The 19,627-nt window shown below is 33.0% G+C and overlaps 1 protein-coding gene across 12 annotated transcripts in view; it reads right to left on the minus strand.

The window, feature by feature from the left end:
• Positions 1 to 19,627, minus strand: part of adgrb2 (adhesion G protein-coupled receptor B2) — a 364,163-nt gene that overhangs the window by 160,441 nt on the left and 184,095 nt on the right. For 10 of the 12 annotated variants that reach the window (XR_007829792.1, XM_051136465.1, XM_051136462.1 and 7 more), the window contains exons 5-7: positions 9,821 to 9,985; positions 1,404 to 1,568; positions 385 to 549 (exon numbers count right to left, since the gene is read on the minus strand). Coding sequence is in view for 11 of the 12 variants with exons in the window: in XM_051136465.1 (XP_050992422.1) it covers positions 385 to 549; positions 1,404 to 1,568; positions 9,821 to 9,985 (495 nt within the window). In the remaining variant the exon portion in view is untranslated. The remainder of the gene's footprint in view (positions 1 to 384; positions 550 to 1,403; positions 1,569 to 9,820; positions 9,986 to 19,627) is intronic. The other 2 variants (XM_051136470.1, XM_051136468.1) reach the window with 1 other exon arrangement.

Below are 19,627 nucleotides of genomic sequence, written 5' to 3' on the forward strand. Positions count from 1 at the left end.
CATTTTAAAATGGATTTAATATATCATGCAGCCTTGGGAAACAGTCTAATAATGCGCTTCATGGATTCTCGTGTGTGAAATGCGGCACTTTCGGTATTTTGGCGGTTAATCGACGCGGACAAAATGAAATCAAGGATTTTTAAAAATCGAATAGTCGACCAGAATCAACGAATCGCAACAGCCCTATAAATGTTAAAATAATAATAATAATAATAATAATAATAATCATGGGACAACAATTTGCCTCTAATCCATGGAAAGTGCCATTTCTGAGGCAGACTTATAATTGACTAAATAAAGAGTCAGTTGCTCTGTACAAAGTTGAAAAAAAGAAAAAAAGAAATAAAAAGAAATAAAAGATGTGCTTTGATCATGAACACACACCTGGGCACTTCTTGTCATTGCAGGAGCGTACTTCCTCTCCAGAGCCCTCGCAAGGGTAACCCTGGATTCCTGTGCCTTCACACATACGGAACCGCCGCTGCCAACCCGAGTCACAGGTCTTGGAGCACAAGCTCCAGTGATTCCAGGCACCCCAGTTTCCTCCACCTGCACAAGAGGAACAAAACGAGAAATGAGATATAATGAATTATCACTGACCATCTACAAAATGCAGTTCTGGTACTCTGAACTGAAACAGAGTGAACACAGCCAAACGTTAAATGTGCCAGTGCTGTTGGACTGTTTATCAGCACTCTTGGAACCTGGGTTATTATAGATAACTAAAACTAAAAACCTTAAATAAATAAACAAATTTTACTTTAATATTAGTTGAATTAATTTGAAATACTAAAATAATTCAAACTAAGAATTTTACTTAATATTTAAACCTAATACCTAATAAAATAAAAAAAGATATTTATAAAAAATAAACAAATAAAATAAAAATTGATACTAATAATACTATTAATACAATAATACTAATAAAAATGACAAAAACACAACAAAATTACTAAAAAGTAACAAAAATGCAAATAAAAACTGAAAATATCAAATCTAATTCAAAATGATATCAAAAACTACAACAATACGTCACTAAATCCAAAATAACACTGTTCAGCCAATCAGATTTGAGGACCGGAACTGTTGCGTAAAACATGAAAAAGCACTCAAAAGCGACAACCATATTTAGCTGCAGTGTGAATGTGGTCATAAAGCACCTGCATGAAGCTAATTTGCGCTTATTAATTATTATCAGGGGCGCTAACTGGCATATGCTGACACAGCAGCATATCTGTGGAACAAGATGAGCGGTGCAGACCGGTAAATCTCTGCGGTTTGGTACCATAGACAATTCAGAGCGTTCGCTGCAATTAATTAGACCATGACAGCAAACAAATTGCAGCTGTGCACATAAACTACCTGTCAATTAAAGACTGTAAGTCTACCAGAGAGAAACTTACCCCCACAAGATGGGTTGGTGCACTCACGAGTTTCCGCATGCGGCCCCTTACACTCCGCCCAGCCGTGAACCGACACGCTGCAACGCCGCTGCCTCTGCTGAGTGCCGGAGCCACAGGTAACAGAGCACTGAGACCAGGTTGCCCAGTCCAACCACTGCCCCTCCACTGCAAACACAACCACAGGGAGACGCAGAGAGAGAGAGAGAGAGAGAGATGAAGAGGTGAGAACAGAATAAGACAGTTCAGAAGTAGAGGAAGGATAGGAAAAAGAAGGGCACAGAAGTGAGGGACAGAAACAAATAGGAAACAGGCGGTCAGAGATACGGACAGAGAGAGATGGGGTACAGCGAGGGGTCTGTGTTTGTCTGTACTGTGTGAGTTTGGAACCGTTAAAATGATTGTTACTTACCCTGATACAAACCTTTAACAAACTGAGTGAATGTGATAGTGGTTAGTAGGGCTGGGTTTGGACACAAATTTCACAATACAATTCTATTATGCTTTACAAGCTTGCGATTCAATTCGATTCCAATTTAACTCAGTTCAGTACTGATTATTTTGGATGTATATCATGTACATGAAAAATTTTCTCAAGTAAAAAAAAAAAATATATATCTCAACTAATGCTGTAAAATATACATGGGAGTAAGTTTGTATTACATTACTATAATATGAATGTGTATAAAATTATACTAACTAAAAGTTAACTAACTTTAAATTACATATATTTCTACTACAATCGTTTTTTGAAACATATAAACGAATGGTGGCTGTCACTTAACAGATTTATTCAAACTTAAATATTGAAGAACAGTAAAAATTATAATGGTTATGTTATATAGTGCATATTTTTAGCAAAATGCTCCTCTCTAGAGTTTCTTTTTAACTGACTAATGAGTTTATGGTCACCGAATATTTTTTTTTCTGAGGTGAATGTGACGTTACGTGACATTGTTTACAATCTGTTACTGACGTCTTTCCGTGGTTGAAAAACTGATTGAGCGATTACATGGGACAGGATACGGATTTCGGTAAGTTGTAGCCTACTCTTTCTGTAAACATACCTTCGGAAGTTCATTCATGCATATTTCGTGCCGAAATTGGTATCAAAGCGGACCACGCGATCACGCGCATTTATTATTTGAATAATATACTAAAATGGACAGAATTTGAATTCTGACACTTTGTTTCATATTAAAAGTAACAAACATAAAGCTTATTGCGATTTATTGGATGAGAGGTGTACGACAATCTTCCCTTCATAAACTAAAATCAGGCTAAACTAATCGATTCTTGGGATTTCCCTGGTGAAAAAAACAGCATATGCTGGTAGGTATGTTTTGATGCTGGATTGCTGGTTAGGTAGGTTTTGATGCTGGTTTTGATGCTGGTTTAAGCTGGTCCTTTGCTGGTTTATGCTGGTCATGTTGCTGGTCAAGGACCAGCATGAACCAGCAAAGGACCAGCATAAACCAGCTAAGGACCAGCATAAACCAGCAAAGGACCAGCTTAAACCAGCATCAAAACCTACCTTACCAGCATTCCAGCATCAAAACATACCTACCAGCATATGCTGGTTTTCTCACCAGGGTTAAGAATTGTTATCTTTGCGTAAAAATGAGAATCAATTAAAAGCGAGAAATCGATGATTCTTACCCAGCCCTAGTGATTAGAGATGAACTAATGTAAATATTGTGCCTGTTTTCCCTGTTATAAACTATACCATCAGCATAACAATTAAAAGTTTAACACTACAGACAAAATAAATAAATACTTGAAATAAAACAAATATAAATAAAACATAAAAAATTTGTTTTGTTTTAAAGTACTAAAATACACTAAAACTTACACTGATAGATAGATAGTAGACATGACTACTACATATTGTTTAATTAGGTTACATGCATTTTAGATGGAAGAAATTACATCATAAATTTCATTTTTTAATTTATTTTCACCTGCTATTTAAACCCTGGTTAAATAATTTACTTTTTAATTCTACATTGAAAAATGCTTTTTTAGGCTCACCTCTTCATCACCGAACATTAAATTACAATGCATTCTATTAGAATAAACCTTGACCTGCACATTAAAGGTGCTCCAAATAACACATTCCTTTCATGAAAATTGTAGTCTAATGGGTTTCAGAGAAGACCAGCGCAAAGAAAAGACTAATTTTGTTTAATTAATTAAACAGAGATGGACTACTGAGACAAACCTAAAAGCACAGGAAGTTAAATAGAGGCTTGATAACATTAGCGCTGAAATTTATGAGAAACCTCACTTTGATGATAATAATTTTAGTTAGACTGATGCATTCTGCATATTTTCCACAGGAAAAAGGTGAGTAGATATTAATTAAAATGAGAGAAAAAAACCCTACTGATTACTATTCTTTGTATAAAACACATTATTCATTTTACAATATTTTTTTTAATAATAGATTAACTATGGATATCAATAGAGTATATGCAAGCACAGCAGTACAGGTTCTGCCTGTGGTCATATCGGTCTTCTGACTGTCAACTAAAACAACAAAAAACTATATGAGCTCTTTTGCATAATGGATGAAACAAGGGATCAATATGCAGTGACTATTTCTTGCTTGATTAATGAGATTCATGTTTTCTGGTTCAGTGTTAATAAATAATACGTAGGGTGCATGATGCTTTCACAAGTCCATGCCGCTAATTCAAAGCTGATCGCTTATGACTCATTCTACAGTTTATGGAGAAGGAAACAATTTTTTTTCACTTCTCATACCCCAAGATCCTTTGCAAAGCATCAGAAGGCCTACATGCCTCAATGGACACATATTCGGCATGTATGAAAGCAAGAATTACGCTTAAACTTCATCCATCAAATGATGCCATTAATCTTACGGCTTTATGTTTATATAATGAATGCTTTCTAGTACGCACTATCTATTTCACAGTAGGAGAGATGTTACATCTTTTGACTTTCTGCAGCAATTTTAGGATCTGTGCATATTAACCTCTAATATCACTTTTATCTTATTTAAATGGAGGGGTTGGGGGTAGATATTCATATTTCATCCAAGCGTATCTTGATATGATTGATGGTATGAACTGAAATCAAATTATCTCTCAATCTAATGGATTCCAAGGAAGACAGAGCACATGATGAACGAAAATGCCTATGTCACCTTTGCTCTGTCAAAGCAGATGTTCATCAAACTGAGAAAAGTGTACCGTGTAATATTACTTCAAGGTAGCCACAAGACGGCCAAACTGGAAATAGTACTAAAGGGAGAGGTGTAGTACAAATTGACAGACATATAGTATATAGAAATATACTACGGACACATACAACCACATAAATGCATGTTATTATAAAATATGGAAGAATAAATAAATATAATAATAATAAAAATACTTAAATAAAATGTTGGCAGATTGACATTTGCAAAATCAGATGCAGCTGCATTCTCTGTCTGAGATCATGGAGGATCTGTGTCTCAAAGCACGAACATGATAAATAATAACCATATTCTAAAGCCTCACAAACTCAATAAACATGGATAAATGTGGCCTGTCTGTCTGCGCCTCCATGAGAGTATTGGACTCATCATCGCTCATAAAATCAGCAGCCAATGAGGAGAGAGATCCCGCATATTGTGGTTGCCAGGAGAGACAGCAGCTGCAGCTGAAACCCAACAAACACAGCTGAGCATTTATGGCATCTCACTTTAGTTCACAACGACATAAAGGGAAAGGGAGAGAGAAATCAACTGTATAATTAAGAAAATAACACTGACTTCGGCACGTCGAATGGATACTTTGAGCATCCCTCACTTGCAATACAGACAGACAAACAAACAGATGCATCTGAATGTTCAGGGTTGTTGCTAGGAGTTCTGGGCCTTGTTTCTTTACTTTATTTATTGCGGGGCTATGTTTGATCTCATTTCTTACGCCTTGTGATTTCTCTATTTAGCTGAATTACATAAACTGATGAGCTCATATGGCTGCAGTAAATCAAATGGAAAGTTCAGCGATGTTTTATTGGCTAATTCTGACATGTTCAGCAAGTTGCATTTTAACCTGAGTTTGATGAATTTTTTGGACAGGCTGCTGATGCAGTGTACGGTAATAAACTGCTAGTGCAAAAATCAGTTTTTTAAGGAACAGCAAATGTTTTAATAAACATTTTGAGGTGATGACATGAAAAATAAACAGCATTTGGAAGAAAAGTAAACCTAAGCACCTCATTTATCATTTTGCAGTAAATTTACTTGTCTGTAACCGAGAAGCTTGTTTGACTTCGCATTGTGCCTCTAAAGTCTTTCTAGATTTATTTATTTATTTATTTATAATTGTTTTGCTTTTGTTTTTAAATATCAATTGATGTGTCCTGGTTTCCACAAAAAAATATTAAGCACCAAAAACTATTTTTAACATTTATAATAATAACACCGACATAGTGACACTGACTGCAGTAATAGCTGCTGAAAATGTAGCATTATTATCACAGGAATAAATTACTTTTTAAAATATATTTAAATAGAAACCAGTTGTTTTAAATCATAATAATATTTCATAATAATAATGTTAATTTACTGTATTTTTTGATCAAATATAGCAGCCTATTTTATCTATATTGAAAAGAGTTTTTGCTGCTTAATATTTTTGTAAAACTCTTGACCCACTATGATAAAAAATTGTGGAGTTGGAAAAGTTAAAAAAAAACTTTTTTGTATTTTTTTTTATTCTTCTTCTTTTATTATTATAACTTTTATTTTTATTATTTTAAATCATAAAAATATTACTGTTTTTATGCTTTGTAAAAATATTTTTGTAAAAATCCTGACCCACTATGATTTAAAAATTTGAGGTAGGTAAGATCATATATATATATATATATATATATATATATATATATATATATATATATTATCACAGGAATAAATGACTTTTAAAAATATATTTGAATAGAATCCAGTTATTTTAAATCACAATAATATTTCATAATATTACTGTTTTTACTGTATTTTTCGATTAAATATATGCAGCCTTTGTGAGCATAAAAGACTTTATTTAATACATAAACCAGCAGAGTATAATGTGTGTGTGTATTTATTTATTTATTATAAACAAATAAAATATATATCTTTTATGCATGTATATAAGACTGTCAGGAAGCATTGCTCAAGAAACATTTTAAATTATTAGCAATACTGAAAAGAGTTTTTACTGCTTAATATTTTTGTAAAAATCTTGACCAACTATGATTAAAAAAATGTGGGGTAGGTAAGATTAAAAAAACCTTTTATTTAGCAAGGACACATTAACATGACAGTAAAGATATGTATAATATTACAAAATATTTGTATAAAAAAATGGCTGTTTATTGAACTTTTAATTCATTAAAGAAAGAAAATGTGTCTTGTTTTTTTACAAAAATATTTAGCAACACTGACACATTGACATTAAAGACTGGAGTAATGATGCTAAAAATTCAGCTTTACCATCACAGAAATAAATGACCTTTTAAAATATACTCAAATAGAAAACAGTTAATTTAAATCATAATACTATTTTACAATAAATTTGTTTTTACTGTATTTTTAATCAAATATATGCAGCCTTGGAGCAAAAAACACTTAATTCACTGTATAAACTAGTAGAGTGTATATAAGATGTCTTTTGTTTGTTTATTTATTTGTTTATTCCACAATTCTTCTTCTTCTTAATAATAATAATGAATAATAATCTAACTGCGTAGAGCTCTCTTTCTCTATTTTTCAGAACAAGCTGCCATATAAACAAGTCTTAAACCTCATTCCTAACAAGCAAATATAGTGCAAATATTCACATTATTTTTTAATGAAACAGAATTTTTATGAGGACAATCAGCATATGCTACTTTAAAATAAGACTATTATCCATTTGCTGTACCATCTCTTACCAAACAAGAAAAAAAATAATAAATAGGAGTAACTTACAAAAATGATCCGATGACTGCAGGAACTGAAATTGCTCTCACTTTGATTACGATGCAAACCATCACTGTAATCATATTCTCGAACAGAGCTGAAGTAATGCGGGAGTAAACACGCCAATGTTTACAACATCTCAGCTTAAAACCATCCTTTACTGTGAACCAGGCAAGGTATATTACGTCAAGTCCTATGCCTCATCCTGCGTTAAATTATATCAGCAGATTACACGTCAGTAGCCACTTATGAATGCAATTTGAATATGAGGAGGGTGAGATGTTTTTACACATGGGTGCCTCTCGGTGGGTGAGGACAGGTGGAAGATCTGCTCTCTGACAGGTTGTAATCACTGTCAGTCAAAAGCTGCTCAGCTGGACTGGCCCAGCTGTTCATTTGTGCCTCCACAAATAAAAGACAATCACAGTGATTGGCTGTCACCCTTAACCCTTCAACTGTCAGCCTAATGGAGGTCTTCAACTCAGGTAGGAGCAACTGTTCAAACTGAAAACGAATTGAAAAGTACCAGACAAATGATTTATTGCTTATCCCAGTGGGGTAATAACTAATTTCGAAGACGGATCCTGTTGGCCGAGACCGGAGCGGCGCTGTAAAAGAAACAACAAACCCCAGCAGGTGCGGACACGTGTGATTGGTTCATCTGCGATTCCGATTAGCTTAACTCGAGCCGAGCCCCCATTTGAGTAGCACTTCACCGAAAACAAAATCTTGAGACTGGCATAATGAATGAATGAAATCCCAGAGAAAACTAAGAGGCATGGCTGCAGAAAGAGAACGCAGACAACACAGAACTCAAGCGCGGCCTTCAGACTGAGACTGAACAGGAGGGGTGAACGGAGACTGACGTGAAACAAGCAGACTGGGGTGAAGCTGGAGGCAGTGAGGATGGCACACAGGAAGGAAAGGGAAAGGTCAGGCAGAAGGAGACATGTGAAGAGAGAGACAAGGCAGGAGACGACATATAACATGGAAAAAGGGTGAAGAATAGGGAAGTTAGAAGAGTCCAGAAAACAGAGCACACTGGGTTTCATTCACCAACTGTGTAAGTAAAAACAAATTGTGCATAAAACCTGTGTTCACACTTACAGTTTTGTTTTATACATTTAGATAATTTACACAAAACACATGTATTTTAATAATAATAAATAATAATAATAATATCTATATATTAAACTAATTTGTATAACATAACAAAACTGTCATAATTATTTCTTTATATTATATTATATTATATTATATTATATTATATTTTATTATTCCTCTTTGCAATTTCTATAAGTTCATGTTTTTACTTAATTACTCAAACCACATTTGTTCAACAACAACAACAACAATAAAGTATATAAGCTAATTTGTTATATAATGACAAAATTGGCATAATTATTCCTATATTATATTATATTATATTATATTATAGCTATTATGATATATATATATATATATATATATATATATATATATATATATATATATATATATATATATATGTATATATATATGTATATATATATATATATATATATTGCTATAATAACATTTTAATAATGTAACATTTAATCACAAAAATGTAACATATACAATTTATTTTTATAAATTATATACTAATATTATATTATTCAGGAATGGTATCTGGCACAAACCCTGCACTATATATTAGAATATTATATTATATTATATTATATTATATTATATTATATTATATTATATTATATTATATTATATTATATTATATTATATTATATTATTTCATATTATTCCGTTATAAGTCAATGCTTTTTCTCTAAATGTAAAAAAAATAATAATAATAATAAAATATTCAGACCACATATATTCAACAACAAGTAAATAATTTCAAATAATAAACTAATTTGTTATGCAGTGACAAAACTGTCATAATTATTCCCATGTATTTATATTATATTATATTATATTATATTATTGCTATTATGATTTTACATTAAATAACTAAATGACTCCCATATATTTTTTGTTTACCTCTTTTTTCTCTAAATTTACTTTAAACTTTCCTCTAAATTTAAAATAACATTTACTCAAACCACATATACTCAATAATAATAATAATATATTAAAATATACGTATTGTTTTATTTTAATATAGTAAATATAATTTTATTATTATACTAAACACTGCTATAATAAAATGTTATAATATAACATTGGATCACAAAAATGTAATATATACAATAGTATATATTTTTTTAGATATTATATACTAATATTACATTATGAATAATGTAATGGCATTGTGCATTATAATTCGATCTAAGATTTTGCGTGCAAATCTTTTTTGTACACATAAGAATACCTATGCAATTATTAGACCCAGTGTAATAAAAGAGTAAAGACAGAACATACTGTGGGGTTGAGTAAGAGAAAAGAGAGAATCGTGGCAGATGAGGAAATGGAGATTAGTACTAACCCGGGCACACAGCTATATTGCAGAGTTTGGTTTGCACCTCGGGCCCTCCACAGCCCTTGCTTCCATGCTGGGGGAGCACACAGATCCTGCCCCGGGTCCGAGTGCCACGGCCACACGTGACTGAGCACAGGCTCCACGAAGACCACTCCTCCCACAGCCCATGCACTGCAAACACCAACAAAACCACCAATGGGAATGAGGGAAGATGAAGGGAGATGGGCCGAAGAGTCCTTCAGTAGCCAGAAACAGCACACAGAGGCGAAACCCTGCCCAGCTGAAGGATAAAACCAAGAATGCCAACAACAGACTGGGCCACAAGCGTCAAACGCCAGACTGGATGAAGCCTTCAGATCAAGTGTTGAGGGCAGAGAAGGAAATGAAAATGAAACAGCATGTATAACATGAATGAGACGTAACTTATCCTGTAAGAAGGCGCACCAAAGTGCAAGAGATCAAGGCATGGGTAGAGCAAAAATAGATGAAATGCACCGTTTGATCATGAAACGTGTCCAATTGATTGTGTTCCTGCCGAGAGGATTTCAATGAGGTTGTGTCCCTGAAGGATTCTTTGACTGTCAATAAAAGCGATATGTGTTCCGTTTCGTTTTATGTTGAGTGACTTCGAAAATAAGTATTCCCTAGATCTATTCTTAAACTCTTTTTAATAGAAGTCATATGGAGATGTTGAACTTTCAGGTATGACTCTAGTAACTGTTACGATTTCGGCTCTTTTCCAAAATGGAGTGAGCGGCTTAGACAACATTCTAACTAAAACCAAACCTCGTAAGTGATTATTTTGGAAAATACAAAACTTGGGCCATACAAAAAGAGACTCAGCAAGCACTTGTTTTCAATTTAGGTTATGATTTAAAACATTTTTGTATACATTTTCATACTTAATGAATTTTAAGCACAGTATATACGTAGACTAGTGAAATTCTTTCACTTCAAAACTGATTTCAATAAGGCTATACAGGAGAGGAATGACAATACTTTTTATGAACTTTTTACTTTTTTTTTTTTTTTTAGCCACAAATTTAGAATATTAGAATGATTTCTGAAGGATCGTGTGACTGGAGTAATGATGCTAAAAATTCAGCCTTGAAATCACTGGAATAAATTGCATATTAAAATATATTCAAATAGAAAAAAAGCTATTTTAAATGGAGGAATGACATGATACTTTTTATGAAGCATCAATATACATAGTAAAAATATTTCACAATATTACTTTTTTTGCTGTATTTTGGATCAAATAAATGCAGGCATTTAAAATAACTGCTATCTATTTGAATATGTTTTAAAATGTAATTTATTCCTGAGATCAAAGCTACAATTTCAGCATCATTACTCCAGTCTTCAGTGTCACATGATTCTTCAGAAATTATTGTAATATGCTGATTTGCTGTTCAAGAAACATTTTTACTATTATTATTATCAATATTTAAAACATTATATACATATTCAGATGCAAAACCAGCTAAAAGCCATCTCGGTCAAAAATGAGATAATGATACTGAGTGAATGCTCTCGACACATATTATACAGCCATCAAATACATTTTCTTCAAACTCGGTAAAATCCCAGCCTCAGCTCAATCAGAAGTACCAGTACTTACATAGAAACCTATACATCTGAGCCTGATAAAAATGCATTTTTTAAAGAAAGACGTCAGATGGATTTAGCTGGTTTTGCATCTGAACTCTTCATATATATATATATATATATATATTAGGAAATAAATTATAGAAATTAATACTTTTGTTTAGCAAGGATGCTTTAAATTGATCAAAAGTGATGATAAAGATTTCAGATTAATGATGTTCTCCTGAACTTTCTATTCCACAAAGAGGCCTGAAAATCTACTCAGCTGTTTTCAACATAATAATAATAATAATTTATTTATTTATTTTTTTTTTTTCAGAATATTAGAATGATTTCTGAAGGATCGTGTAATGATGCTAAAAATTCAGCCTTGAAATCACTGGAATAAATTTCCTATTAAAATATATTCAAATAGAAAAAAGTTATTTTAAATAGTAAAAATATTTAAAATGTTTCTGTTTTTGCTGTACTTTGGATCAAATAAATACAGGCTTGGTGAATAGAAGAGACTTCTTTAAAAAAACAAAAAAAAAAAAAAAAAAAAACATTAAAAATATTTTAGAACTTTTGACTTTTAACTCAAATTAGCTATTTAGTCATATAATAAACTTCTGACACCTTTCATGGACAAATTTGGAGTAAAATAATTGTTTATATAAATGCAATAAAAATTTAGGTAATAATAATTAATTAAAGTAGGCTGCTTCACAATCAATTTCAATACAAGCCAATGTGAGAGAAATAACATTTTAATAAGTATAAATATAAAAAAAATGAGTGTGAAATGAGTTTAATATTATTTAAATGTTAAAAATCGCTGCGAAGGAAGGTAATGCTGCCTTTGAAATTCACATCTACAATTATGTAACATACAAACAGGGGTGCAGGTAAGTTTGTCTTCCTGGTTCTCGTAAAAGCATCTGAAAATTTAGTTTGGTCCTCACACTTCACATAAAATTAAAAATAAAATAATAATAGTAGTAATAATAATATTATTGCATTTTTTAAAATAAAATAATCGACAAATTTATAAAGTGTGACAATACTATTGTATTGTAAAATAAAAGGGGAGTATTAAAAATACTTTTTTAATGAATTTTCATCATTTTCAAACTCACAATCAACACGCTTTTATTTTGGCAGGTTGCCGGCAAGTAAGTATATGCGCTGCTGGGTTTATCGTTGCCGAATGAAGTGCGTAAGTGAGTGAAATGTCATAGTTTTGCATTTTGCTTTGAAAACGGCGGTGGATAGCCTAGATTTATGCACTCAGTTCGTATATAAGTCTTATACAGTATTACAGTTGTCAATCTAATAGTAATTGTGCATAAACCACTAACAACCATGTCGGTAAGCAAATGAACGGTCTGAACATATTAACACGCTTTTTTTTATTTTGGTCGTGCATGAGCACCTGCACCACTTATGTGCACCCCTGCATATAAAACAGTCTTTGTACTGAAATCGAGCCCTTATGATACCTTAAAATTGGAACATAACATATGACTGTAGGCTTGATGAAATGTTATGGCTGAAGGTGTGAATGACCTTTGACAAACCACTGCAGTGCGACACAGTTAAACCAACCACAAAACCGCCAAGATGAGCCTAACTGACTCTCTTCCCTTTCTGTTTCCTCTGGACTGACCTACTGTAGGGATCTTTGGAAGCAGAAGAGTAGACATACTTACTAAACTAACAAGGCAGTCAACATTTGATTATCTGAGTTGCCAAAGAAACAGAGAGGAAATGCTTGGGTGGAGAGACAGTGAGAGCAGAAGGCAGACTTTAATATAAGGCAAGATGCATATTGAAAACTGAAGAGGAGGAGGGTGGAAGGACGGGAGAGATTGAAAAGAGTGATTCAGGTGAGTACAGAAAGAAAAATGGATCCTGACAGAGGATGGAAGGTAAGAGAATTGACCAGAATTTGGAGAAAGGGGCAAAAGAAAGAGTAAGTAAAAGAGACAGAGAGGGAGATTTTGGAACGAGCGAGGGAGAGATTGTAAGGCCTCCTCAGTGTAGAGCAGGGATGTACTGTGAATTATGCATGCTGATAAATAATTGATAGCGCTCTGTAGTGCAAAGCTCAAAGGAGCCATGGCTCAGCTGCACATACAGCATGAAGAATAAAAAAAGAGCTTCAATGAAGTGGATGACAGAGAGAGAGACAGAGAGAGAAAGAGAGAGGGGCTGGACAGGTAGAAAAATAGAGGTACTTGTTGCTTAAACAACTTGAACACAAAAGCCCACTTTCAGAGTCACTTTTAGGCAACCAATAACAAAAAAGACATTTATGCATTTAAAATTAAATTATCTAATTATCTAAAAATCACGTTTTACTGATCTGAAATAGGGGTTACAGGTGCAGGTTCTAATAGGGTTGTGGACAATAATACTGTAAAAGCCAACAAATTATGCATAGTAAGTAATTGGGATTAATTTGAATAAATAAATAAAATTTAATTATTAAATAGGCTGAACATCTACCTAATCCTTTAATCAAATTTGGCAGAAAAATAAACCGATTATATTTAAGCATTTTAAAGTTTCCATATTAAATTGATGTATTTACATACTCAAAACAGTCTCACTTCACAACTGTTTTTGAGAGAGATGATGTTGGAGGAATGACATGCTATTTTAATAAGCATAATCATACAGCACACAAATTTGTGGTCAGTAATCAGTTTACAAACATGCTTACAACTATTTTTACCTATAAAGTTCCAATGATCCTTAAAATGTATTAAAAATGTGTCATATGCTAAACGTATGTGGATGTGGTCTAAAAATAAAATTAAATAAAATTAAATTAAATATTTAACATGTATATCCAATTCCAGAAGCAGTTGAGAACCTTATAACCTTTCAAGTTTTAAAGGTCTTATTTGCTAAAAAGAAAAAAAAAAAAAAAAAAATTTTTACAAGTGTCATATGAAAAGCATGTATGTGGATGTGGTAAAAAAATAAAAATAATAAATAAAATAAAATAAAATAAAATAAAATACATTTTATTTTGCATATCCAATTGCAGAAGCAATACCACTTGCTAAAAATAAATAAATAAATAAATTGTCATATGCAATATGTCATATAAATCAAATAAAATCAAATAATATTTTAAAATTAAATAACAAAATAGAATAAAATAAAATATTATACATGTAAATCCAATTCCAGAAGCAAAACCAGTTGAGAACCTTATAATCTTTAAAGATTTAAGGGTCTCATTTGTCCTAAAAAATGTGGATGTGGTAAATAAAACAAAACAAAACAAAACAAAGTAAAATAAAATACATTTAACATGCATATCCAATTCCAGAAGCAAAACCACTTGCTAAAATTAATAAATAAATAAAAAATGTCAAGCATGTATCAGTATGTTGTCCAAAAAAAAAAAAAAAAATTAAATTAAATTAAATTAAAGTCAAATAATATTTTAACATAAAATAAAACAAAACAAAATAAAATATTTTAACATGTAAATTAAATTCCAGAAGCAAAACCAGTTAACCAGAACCTTATAATCTTTCAAGTTGTAAGGGTCTTATTTGCTTATTAAATTTTTTTTAAAAACAATTGTCATATGCTAAGCATGTATTTGGATGTGGTCAAAAATAAAATAAAATAAAATATTTTCTAGAAGCAAAACCAGCTGAGAACCGTATAATCTTTCAAGTTTCAAGTGTCTTATTTGCTAAATATACTTGCATTAGTTTCAAGTTACAATCGGTCACAAGAACAATGTTCTTTGACAACATTGACTTCAAATTTGATGTAATGCATCTTTGAATGTTGTGAGCTACAGGGGAAGGAATTCTGAATTTAGTTTCAGAAGACTTTGAAAATTAAATTAACTTTGAACTTCTTCATGCCTAGCAAGTCACTGGCAGTCTATTCTTGCCTGGACTTCCAAACACCCTTTCATTGGCAGTTGAAGCCGGACGAAGATGTTGATTGCGAGCTGTAAAGGGTGAAACGTGAGGCCAGGATAACAGCACCGATTTTGTGTGGCATGGGGAGAGGTTGAATACCGGGCTGATGTGCACGCAGTGCTCATTGCCTCTCTATAGACCACATTATGTACTGCGGTATCCATCAAATCACTGTCTGTGCTGCCTCACGCAGAGACCCAGAGCCCATCTATCCGCTCCCCGCAGGGGGGGTGCCGATTCCTCCTATGGTGGAGGAAGCGAGAGAGAAATTTAAAAACAGGTACACACTGACCACCAGACCACATAGTCAGGGAAAAAGCAGCAAAAAGCAACAAGGTTTCATGATGAAAGGTAGAGAAGCAGACTAGACAGAGCGAAATAAATAAACAGGCACAGAAAGAGATGTGGTTGTGAACCGGGCGTGTGGGGCAGACAACAATCCTCAAACCAATAGATCAATGTCCCCTCAGAGCACCACCAAACTCAGCTCTGTAGCTCTGCAGGCTGCAGGCATTGTTCAGTGTTGTTTACATGTCGTAAATATTATTTATATCAGTTAAGACCAACAGCAACAGCGACTGCAGTTATAACTGATGCAGTTACCCTTTAAAAAGCCGTGATGAATGAGCTATCCTTGAATCCCTGTAGTCTGATGCATCGCTAGAGTTAAAGGGCAAAAACAAATGCATAGCACCACCTGTTGGTTAACAGATGCAACTGCCCCTTTTGCCCTAAGATTCATTGAACACACTGGTTTTCAACTGTTTGTTTTTTAAGGATGCAGATTTCACATGTGTTGACTCAATAAATGAAATGAACACACAAAAATATCATTAAAATCATATATTATGATATATTAATATTCCATGAATTATAGGCCAAACAATATGCAAAATGAAAATTATAATAATAGAAACCCTGGTCTATATACAGTTGAAGTCAAAAGTTTACATACGCCTTGCAGAATCTGCTAAATGTTAATTATTTTACCAAAAATAAGAGGGATCATACAAAACACATTATTTTTTTATTTAGTACTGACCTGAATAAGATATTTCACATAAAAGATGTTTAAATATAGTACACAAGAGAAAAAAAAAATGACCCCGTTCAAAAGTTGATTCTGAATATTGTGTTGCTACCTGAATTACCCTTTTTTTTTTTTTTCAGTGATAGTTGTTCATGAGTCGTTTGTTTGTCCTGAACAGTTAAACTGCCCGCTGCTCTTCAATTATTTGGTTTTCCAGCATTTTTGTGTATTTGAACCCTTTCCAACAATGACTGTATGATTTTGAGATCTATCTTTTCACACTGAGGACAACTGAGGGACTCATATGTAACTATTACAGAAGGTTAAAATGCTCACTGATGCTTCAGAAGGAAACACAATGCATTAAGAGCTGGGGGGGTGAAAACTTTTGAACAGAATGAAAATGTGTACATTTTTCTTATATTGCTTAAATATCATATATTTAGTACTGGCCTTCAAAAGCTACAGAAGATTCTTACATGTTTCCCAGATGACAAAACGAGTTAAATTTACCCTGATCTCCAAATTCAGAAAGTTTTCACCCCCTTAATGCATTGTGTTTCCTTATTTCTTTCTCTATTTCATTGGTTTTACCCTCATGTCATCCAACCTGTCCATGTTGGCTTCTGTCTATTTTGGCTGGTTCTGCTAAGTGACAGATGAATTTATGGCAAAAAGCTGTAGAGACGCCCAGACTTTGACGTCAACAACAAAAGCATTTTCTCCTCTTTTTTTTTTAGAAGTTGATAAGCCTATTTATTTTGCTACCCTAAATATACTCTATGTATATATATATATATATATATATATATATATATATATATATATACTATATTATATGGTTTGTTGCATTTTGGTCTATTATAAGATACCTGCCAGTTGTAAACTGGAGTTTTAACATCTACACAGTGACAAACAATAATTACAGCTGATTAAATACATGCAAAAAAGAAAGCTTAAAAAGTTAAAATGTAAGGTCATTAAATTACCAATAGAGAAAGGTGATTACAGAGTATGCTGTCAAGCATTATGCACCAAAGCCGCACCAGAATGAACAATAAGGTAATTGTTGCATTTAAACTAGAGTTGTGCTCCCATATGAGCAACCACATCGTCTATAATCCTGCACAAACAGCACTAATGTGCTGCTTTATTTATCTGAGTATTCCATTAAATTTCACAAAGGATTCACAGCCTTAAAAAACCTTATCAGGCTCTGAAGACACTATAACATGTCTGAAAAATAAAATAAAATAAAATAAATACATCCACCAAAAGCGTACTTAAATATGGCTATCTTATTTGACTCTAGGTTTCATGAGTCATTTTACCTGTTTGAGATAATTGAATCAGATTTCATCAATAGAGCCGTAAGCTTTGAACGGCGTTTCTTCATTAAAGTTGAGCAGATTGAGTTTGGCCTAGTACTGCTCTGCTCTGCTGCCCAGACACAATGATATGCAGCGGCGCTAGACACATCCTCAAATGCATTGAGAGAAATTTCTTAAGGCTATCATGAAAAGATTAATTTAGATTTTGGGTTTCATTGGGTCCAAGGTTTAGCATTGCAGATAACTTGTGATCTTGCCATGGAAACCTTTTGAATGATATCTTTGCCTTTGTTTGGAGAAGAAAACCACGTTCTTTCATGTTCGTTACAGAGGAGATTAGGGCTAGTTGTCACAATGCTATTTATAGTAGTTTTGAACCAAAAGAACCAATTTTTAGTAGCAGTGATTTTATATGTATCAAACATTTTATTATTTTAGTTATTTCTTGTGAATTCAGTTCTCCAAACTAGATATAACACCATTTGTTTTAGTTGTTGGGTAACAAAAGTCAAACTAAAAGACATTCAAACTATGATCAACTAAAGTAGACTTTAACTGTAATCTGACCTTTTCCTTGATTAAGTGGTTTAATCGGGTGCATCTACCAAGCCAGAAAACGTAAAAAAAGGACAACCCAGTGACTTTTTTTAAGCCTTTCTCTGCAAGCATGTGAAAAAATCAGCTGTTCAGATTTCACTTCTCCCGTGAAGTAGGAATGGGATCTTATTTTAATACTACCACCCCTTAATCTGCACGTTTCCACTCACAGCGCTGCCATTTTGTTTTCACATGCGACAATGGTGTACCAGTTCTAACACCATGTCAAAAGTTTAAGCAAAGCATGGTAACTGTTCTGTCTTTGGCTGCACGGACAAACACAGAACACTATTTAGAGTCACGACAGCAGTGGATTTATTGATTTATATACTGTATATTACGCTGCTGCCACACAGATTTCATATAAACATGTGGTTTCTTTCCCAGCTATTTACCTTCACAGACATAACCGACTGTTTTTGTAACTCCTGTGTGTTTTTAACATAAACTTCTATGTATTTGACAGCTTAAGCACAATAAGACACAAAAGAGAACTTAGTTTAGTACTCACATGCCGTGTGACAGCCGTTTTCTGTGTGTGTGCGCTTCGGTTATGTACGCTCAGAAAACCCTATATCAGAAGTTTAAACTATTATGATTTAAAACGCATGATTTCAGCACGATAGACATGATAATCAAAACCAAACAGATGTTTTTTGGCAGAACATCTGAGGTATGAGCTGTAAAGGCACAGCCTTATTCTAGAAAAGGGGCGGAGAGCAGCAGCTCATTTGCATTTAAAGAGACACTCACGAAAACAGCATGTTTCTGCTTTCACTCCAAATAGGCATTTTCAAAATGATATAATAAATTACCTGTGGGGTATTTTGAGCTGAAACTTCACAGACACATTCTTGGACACCTGAGACTTATATTACATATTGTAAAAAAGGGGCATAATAAGTCTCCTTTAATGCCAGCTTTCATTGTAACGACTTGAAAATATAAAAGCTATTAAGTTAAACTGCATTCCAAAAAAAAGTTCAAAATGTATGCCAACTGGCTCCTGTCTCCCTTATTTTCCTCTTTTGAAATGTGTGGATACATGAAACAAAGCATTACTTAGAAAAACAGTCATGAAAAACAAACCAAAGGTTTACATGCTAAAACATACCACACATTTCCTGTGAAAGCAACAGTGAACAAAAATCAAGAATTTGCAGTGTTAATTCTGACGGAAACAGCTATCGATGGCTCTTGTCCATAAATTAGACTGAGCTCTAGATTGGGATTAGCTAATGAGCAAACAGAGGGCAATTTAAGACTGCAGCCAGAATTGCTGTTATTTTAAAAGTACCCATTTTAT

Source organism: Labeo rohita, chromosome 19 (genome assembly GCF_022985175.1).
Source record: "Labeo rohita strain BAU-BD-2019 chromosome 19, IGBB_LRoh.1.0, whole genome shotgun sequence".
In the NCBI taxonomy this organism is placed as follows: Eukaryota; Metazoa; Chordata; class Actinopteri; order Cypriniformes; family Cyprinidae; genus Labeo; species Labeo rohita.